At 35.0% G+C, this 7,786-nt stretch overlaps 1 protein-coding gene across 2 annotated transcripts in view; it reads left to right on the top strand.

Moving 5' to 3' along the window:
* LOC116341134 (neurotrimin-like) overlaps nt 1–7,786 on the top strand; it is a 94,504-nt gene that overhangs the window by 68,413 nt on the left and 18,305 nt on the right. For both annotated transcript variants that reach the window (XM_031768029.1, XM_031768028.1), the window contains 5 exons: nt 2,051–2,203; nt 2,351–2,405; nt 2,943–3,029; nt 3,107–3,184; nt 5,029–5,157. In XM_031768029.1, coding sequence (XP_031623889.1) covers nt 2,051–2,203; nt 2,351–2,405; nt 2,943–3,029; nt 3,107–3,184; nt 5,029–5,157 — 502 coding nt within the window. The remainder of the gene's footprint in view (nt 1–2,050; nt 2,204–2,350; nt 2,406–2,942; nt 3,030–3,106; nt 3,185–5,028; nt 5,158–7,786) is intronic.

Genomic DNA, 7,786 nt, shown 5'->3' with positions numbered 1-7,786 from the left:
ACACACACACACACACACACACACACACACACACACACACACACACATTTCCACGAGATGAATTAATCACTTGACCTCGTTTTGAATAAAATATTATCGCAAACGCAAATGTGTCACTTGACTGCCATGATTCAGTTAACAGAGAAAACAAAATTACATTAATGATATTCTCGTCGTTTTGATGAAAGCTTTTTCCCATACCCACTTGAAATGTTCGTAAATATTCAATCGATTTCAAAGGCTTTTCCCATAACAGGTATTTGTGTTTACGATGCACCATATTATGAATTCTGCTACCAGCAAAACTAAACACAATTTATTTTCGCTTATTTACATTCTGCTGCCATTCGCCCTTTCCTTCGATCATTTTTCCACCAAATCAACATCACTCGATATAATCGATCGATAAAATAATACGATTGAAGTGGTTTATGGTCGACCCAAATGAAATTTTTCACCCGCACAACTACACTTTGATTGCGTTTAGCCACTGGAATCGCATTTACAACGAAATATTGATATAGCTGTTAAATTAGTTTAAATAAACATTGCAGTATTATAATTAAAAATGCCAGTGTGTGCTGCACACACGCATGCACCAAAAACATATCGATAAAAAAAATTGGCTTTGGTTTATGCGAAATGTGTCCAAATGCACTCAATCAACATATGTGTATAAATGGATTCACACAGGCGGTCGTAAAGAATGACCAAAAATTCAATCAAATAGCTTTCGCTGATACATATATATCTTCATTCGAATCCACTAAATTAAAAATAATACATATTAATATGTAATATGAATGGTTGAGAATAATAATGACTCACGCCGAAACCGACTCGTTTTGCTCGGTGTCTAGTGGCTAAACCGAAAGAGATAGTTGTAAAATTTCTTGATGTAGTTTGAGATTTAGTAGTGATCTCAAACTACATCAAGAAATTTTACAACTATGTCTTTCGGTTTAGCCACTAGACACCGAGCAAAAAGAGTCGGTTTCGGCGTGAGTCATTATTATTCTCAATCATTCATATGTGGAAACTGTTCGCAAAATGTTTAGATAGGTATTTTAATTGCATGTACATGGTTTCAATTTTGACCAAATAACGACCATTTTAATACAACACAGATGAATTTGCTGGCCACGATTTTAAGGCAAAAATAGTAATCAAATGACAGCATTACAGGTTTTATTTTGATGAGATTTGCATAAATCTGTTTTGAAATTACATATCAACACACACATATTTTTTTCGTTATTGTTTTATTACACTGGAGAGACAGATTCGATGTTAAAGTCCAAATTATGCGTGAGTTATTGTGTGAATATGTTGATGGTAATTGCCATTGACTAAACAGCTTACCGCAGATTAACGTTTGATGCCATCCGATTTTATCGCATTTGCAAATTGTGGTTTTGATTTTCAAATACACCATATTTTTCATCCCCAACCTCATAGTCAATACTCATTTCAATCAGCTCATGTTTCAAACGAAGCTTTTTTTTCTACTTTGGTTTCAACCATTGATAGTGGTGATAGCTATTGAGTGTGTAAATGCATGATGACGGTTTCTCGACTCAGATAGCAAAAAAGAAGATTTGGATTAATGCACATGACACATGACAAATCAGAAATAATATATGTGATTCGAGATGCCTTATTTCGTGATACAAGGCATTTAAGATTCCATTGGAATTGTGTATGTGCTGTGCGTTATCTAATCGTTAATGTCCGATTTTCGAGGGACACACGAAACAACATGTTGTGTTCGAACATATCGAATGGGGTTTTAATGCAAAAACACACAACATTTATAGAAAATCTAGACAAACTACAACTTTTTCGTTTGGAAATTACCATGAAAATTGTTTATGGGCTTTTTTCGGTTAATTTCCATTCAACATGAGGCGTTTGACACTCGAAAAAATATCATTAGAAAATTTATTCCGTTTTACGACTTCCGCTTCAGTCACATTACATTGAGTGTTTTTTCGGAAGAGCTTTCTTTTTATTTCTCACAAATCGTTTTATTTTCTCATTTTTTGACTAGACTGCATTTCTCCGAGTCGACACTCAAACAATATTGACGATTCAAACGCACGTTATAACAAAAAATCATCGAATGGTAGTCACACACGCAGAGAACCGCGCCTGGCAATTGAAAATACGAGATGTCAAAGAAACGGACAAGGGATGGTACATGGTAAGTGAATTGACAGTAGTGGAGAAAACTTTTCGCCCCGAATAAATCGTACAAATATAATCTTTATGGTATACAGCAATAAAGAGCATATTAACAAAATCGGACAATGTGTATTCTTTTCTTCTTTTTTTCTCTATTTTCGTACAGTGCCAAATTAATACGGATCCGATGAAGTCTCAAATAGCATATCTAAATGTGGTTGGTGGGTATTTTTCTTCTTTTTATTTTGATTCTTGTACACGCACACACCAGTCCGTTTCGAAGACAATTCAAATGCAATTTTCGCTTTTGGTTCGTGTTGGCGCCCATTTTTATGTATCTGTGAAAAGAGAAGAAGCACATTATGTCATCGGGTCAACAAAAAGTGCTTAATTTCATGATCAACCGAAATAAAAGCAAAGAAATCATCTTTATTCGCACGTAGTGTGTTGGCACGTGAATGACACATTTGTGGTCTTTGAAATGGCTGCAAAAAAGGTGCCTCATGTCACATTTGTCGCTTGTGTTCATTGAATACAAACTACTTTGACCATTAATTTTGATCGATTTGTATGAATATTCTTAATAAAAATCCAAAAATAAAATGGATATAAAAACCGAACCGAATAAATGGGAAAATTGCTTACATCGCTGGTTCGGTGTGTGCGTCAATAAAATTATTTTTGAACACAAGATAAGGAAAATGTTTACGGTACAATTGTACATTAAAACGTGATGTATTTTCGATTATATATCGTAGTTCCACCTGACATTTTGGATTATCCTGGTGATACATCCACCGATATGGTTGTTAAAGAGGGTAGCAATGTGACATTGAAGTGTTCAGGTATAAACGATATCGTTAAAAAAATCGAAGTGAATCTTGATTTTATTGCGGTGTTTTTTTTTCTCATCTTCTTCTAGCCACTGGCTCCCCCTTGCCGAGCATTACATTCCGAAGAGAAGACGGAGAACCGATTAAGTTACCTGGAGGCATTGAACGTAAGTCAATAGAATCAGAATCTATATGGAACATCGAGTGTGTAATTGCTTGTGCAAAACCCATAACCTACTTAACATTCAAATGCTACATATATATATGAACCGAAGAACACAACCTGTACAAAAACATTCATCAATATGTAGGTTTCACCCCGATCACATCACAACTCACCGGTAAAAGTGATGAAATCGTAAATTGGCAACAAGCACATCGTGCAAATGTTTGATGTCATTTGGCAGAATGGAAATGCGAAAAGGCAATATTTCTTTTGCGATCCGGTTTCGTCAAGTTTGTAACTTCTAATTGAATTAGAAAATTCGCAATGTCATTAATAATGCATATAATTGCCATTAGTTTATCCTTCGTTTCCACAATTCGTCATGTTGGTTCAATCAGCGACAAAAAACACACACATACACATATTAACAAACTATGCATACAATGTGCCATTCATGGTACATGAATGTGTCTTGTTTGAACAACCTGACGATATATACAGAAAGAGAGAATACGGGAAAACAGCCATTGGCATAGTTCGAACATAATTTATGGATGCACATCATGGAGCATTGCGTTAACACACGTAAAATGGACTACCATTTGTATTTGAACTCTCTCTCTTTCTTTCTCTCTTTTTATCTTCCGTTGGCTCGTTCGTTTGTTCATCATACATTCACTCTTTCAATCGTCGTTTGTTAGTGAATATTTTCAACAGTACCATTCGCAACAACGACTTTATGCGCTTACGTTTGTAAATTTGTTGAGCAAGCGAATGCAACTAACGCAATACGTTGTAAGTTTGGTTTTGGCGATGCAATTTCTTTGTATTATACATGCATATGTGTATAGATGGTATGGCACATGTCTACGTTTAGTGTCATCAAATTCGACTTTATTTAAAACTTCCCATATGGAAATCTAATTTATGCGTCATATCAAGCATCGAAACGTTTGGCCCTGGCCAATCTACATATACAAACAGTTTGGATTCGTTGCGAAGTTTTAGCGAAAATGAGTGGGACATAAGCGCACACACACACACACAAAACACAAACACATTCATTCAACCACTTGAAATACAAAAGTTCGATTCAGGCGATTTATTTGAGTGCATACTTATACGCGATGGATGAACTAAGGAAGAAATATATAGAAAAAGAGAACGATAGAGAGAGAGAGAGAGAGAGAAGAGCATCACCGAAATAAACAGAAAAAAGAGAGAAAAACAGAGCAAAATCCATGGTTTAGATTTGATTCCGTATCTCATGGTGAATGTCGTTGATCTTTCGTGTTTCAACTGATGATGCTAATGGCATCACCGTTTCATCATGTCACTATCATTAGTCCATTCAATCTATAGATCAACACCATGAATTACTGCATTGAACTTTGCACCGACTTTACCATTCCATCACATTCTCTAACTTCTTCTCTTTTCTATCGCTCACTTTCTATAATCCAAAAACCAAAAATATGTGCGCACAGATAGAGCATTTTCATCGTTAGCTTTTGTTCAATGTTTGGGTTTCTGTACAGAGTATTTGTTTTTGTTCCTTTTGTCTGGTCGGTAATACTTGAAATTTGAATAAATGCAAACGCTTTTCTCACATTTTTGTATATATCAACCAGAGCTGTCAACGAACGTTCGTTCGTTCGTTCGTTCGTAGGCAAAAAAAAAATATTTTTATTTTGTCTGTTCGTTCGTACGTACAAAATCAACAATTCGAACGAACAATTCGAACATTTGATTTTTTACGAACGAACGAACAAAAATTGAATAAAAAAAGCTGCGAACGAACGAACCGTTCGTTTACAGCTCTGGTCTCTACTTTCACACACACAGTGTCCAGCATCAACGGGTCGTCCTTTTCAATACCGCGCGTTGACAGGCTTCATATGTCAGCGTATTTGTGTATTGCAAGCAATGGAATTCCGCCAACGGTATCCAAGCGAATCATGCTGATTGTTCATTGTAAGTATTCACACAGTGATTTTTATTGCACATTTATTCTTCTCGATGAAAAATATCCTCTCACTTGCATCGCAAACGAGCGACGAGAAGTTTGCATGTTCTCTTTTGGTTTTATGTATACGTGTCGATTTTCCATTTTAGTTCTTTTTTTTCTCATTCTCTCACTTACACCCGCTCTTCGAAATGCTGTCAATTCACCGGAAGATAGTTGCATAAAAAATGGATTTTAAATCACACCGATTGAAATGCATGATTTATTTTTATTACTTTAATGATAAGCGACATCAAACGATGCTTAACTGATTTTGTGTTGGAAAATAAATTACATGTTTAAGTTGCGAACAAATTGATTTGCCATCAACGCACATTCAACTCATTCCAACACGTTTGTGATGGGATTTAGTTTTGAAATTATTTAGAAGCGGGCGACAGAGGACGCGACATTTCAATTTAATTGAACATTTATTCAATTGAAGATCAATACCGCTTTTTTTCTATATACTATCAATTATCATCAGCACATTAAATCACAAACAGAAACGAAGGGCAGAGGGGGAGGGAGGCAAACAACTTTTATGAAAGCACTTTATTGTCATGTCGTTATCGATTTTGTTTCAATTATCGATGAATGCATTTAGCACTTTTTTTCTTCTGTAAATTGAATCATTTTCTTTTTTGTTGTTGATTTTGGTCGTTGATTGTGTTGTTTGGACACAACTTCCCAATACACATTGAATAAAAAATATTATTATATAAATGTCATTGAAAATGGCTTTAAAGTCAAATATTTTTTAACAACATAAAAAAATTGAAATTTCATTCCGGTTTAGTGTATTAAAACGAATTTAATTGCTTTTGAAGTGTGGATAGCACTTATGAAACATGCTCACATAAAAGGATTAAACGAATGAACCATAAAATGAATTGAATTGAGTTTTTTCCCTCCATTACTTACATAAAAAATACATATGACAAATAGAAACGGATGTGATATACTGATGCTACATTGTTGATTGTTTGGAATTGGATAAAAATTCACGAAAAAAAAACAATCCACTGTGTCATATTTATGTGCATTGAAGCCACAGCTGGGTCATTCCATAAAAATCATATTTTTAAGAGCTTAATACACATAATTGACGACACGTTATAAATGTTGTGTCTCTTCATATTTGAATTGATTGTAAATCAAGCGACTATTTTGTTTGCTTCGGTTTATGGCTTTTGATATTTTTTGTCTGTACGTTTTTTTTTGCTACAACACATTTAACGATAAACTGATTGAGCAATTTGCTGTCCAACTAATTGCATTTCATCCGCGCCAACCCACGAAAGCAACAGGATTGTTACAATCGTTATCATCTAGAAAATTTATTATACCTAACGTTTTGTGCGCATCATAGGGGGAAAAATCTCATTTCGAAAATACACAATGAAATCAATCAGCGTTGATAGGCAAACGACCAAATTAATCTGTCAATTTGACGAATTATACACATTTTCGCTTTCTCTCTTTCGACGCAACAAACACAGTCGACAAAGAAAAACAACATTTTGATAGTGTTAATAGAAACGTGGCTATTTTAACTGTATGAACTCAATTTGTTTTCGGATTATATACGCAATTACAGTGAAAATAATTGCGCAACATAAAATAGCATCACACTGTTAAATCCGAGCGCATAGCACACGCTTTGGTCGATACATAATTAAGGTGTGAGAAAGGATTTGTGTTTGCTCGAAAGAACAAATGTGATGCTAAACTACAATTGCTTTATCAATCATGGTTTATTTGCAATTTTTCTCCCATTCAACAAAATTCCGTGATTTATTGCGAGAGTGGAGTGACACAACAAGCTCAAGTTGATTTTCTATTTGTTTTATCCGATTGCATCGCAGAGTATATACATAGAGAGAAGTTCGTAAGCTAAACCATACAAATCGCAACCGTTTTCCACACCAATAAATCGCTAAAAATGTTTTTTCCGATGGTAACTTGTTCGCTCACGAAAAAAGAACACCCGCCCCCACACAAATGAATAAATAAGCACGGATGCAGCAGCGTAGCAAGAATCTACATTTTTTTTGTGTCATTTATATGGTTTATTTATTTGCGTGTAATTTTGATCGACAATGCGACATGTGAACAAGAGAGAGAGAGAGAGAGAGAGAGAGAGAAAGAGAGTGACTTACCAACACACAAAAAAATGCAATCGGGAAAATCTAATTCGTGCCAGTAAATAAACGTGAGAAAAACACGAAAGAAACAATCACAAACCATTTCACCAATTACACAATGCACACGGTCGATGCATCAGAACCGCGCGCAAGTGCAAACGTAAAATTGGATGCCAAAATTAGCGTCAATTTTTCGTTTGGCGCATTGGAACTGGCGTTTTTTTTTGCAAAATAGAAATATCCGCACCGCATCAATAGTGGACTTCTCTTCATCAAAAATACAATTGAACCGCAGAAACAAAAAAAAGTCACACAATGCTGTGTTATTCGAGAGATTCAGCAATTAATGCTCGAATTTGAATGAACTGCAAATAAAGTGTATTGAATAACGGCGAAAGAAAATACACCAATTTTCCAATGGAACGTTTCCATATTCAAAATTAAGGCCTAG

Source organism: Contarinia nasturtii, unplaced genomic scaffold (assembly GCF_009176525.2).
Source record: "Contarinia nasturtii isolate CC-2019 unplaced genomic scaffold, AAFC_CNas_1.1 Cnas_scaffold_695, whole genome shotgun sequence".
NCBI lineage: Eukaryota > Metazoa > Arthropoda > Insecta > Diptera > Cecidomyiidae > Contarinia > Contarinia nasturtii.
Note: the sequence above shows the minus strand (reverse complement) of the source record. Positions and strands in the feature narration are given on the sequence as shown.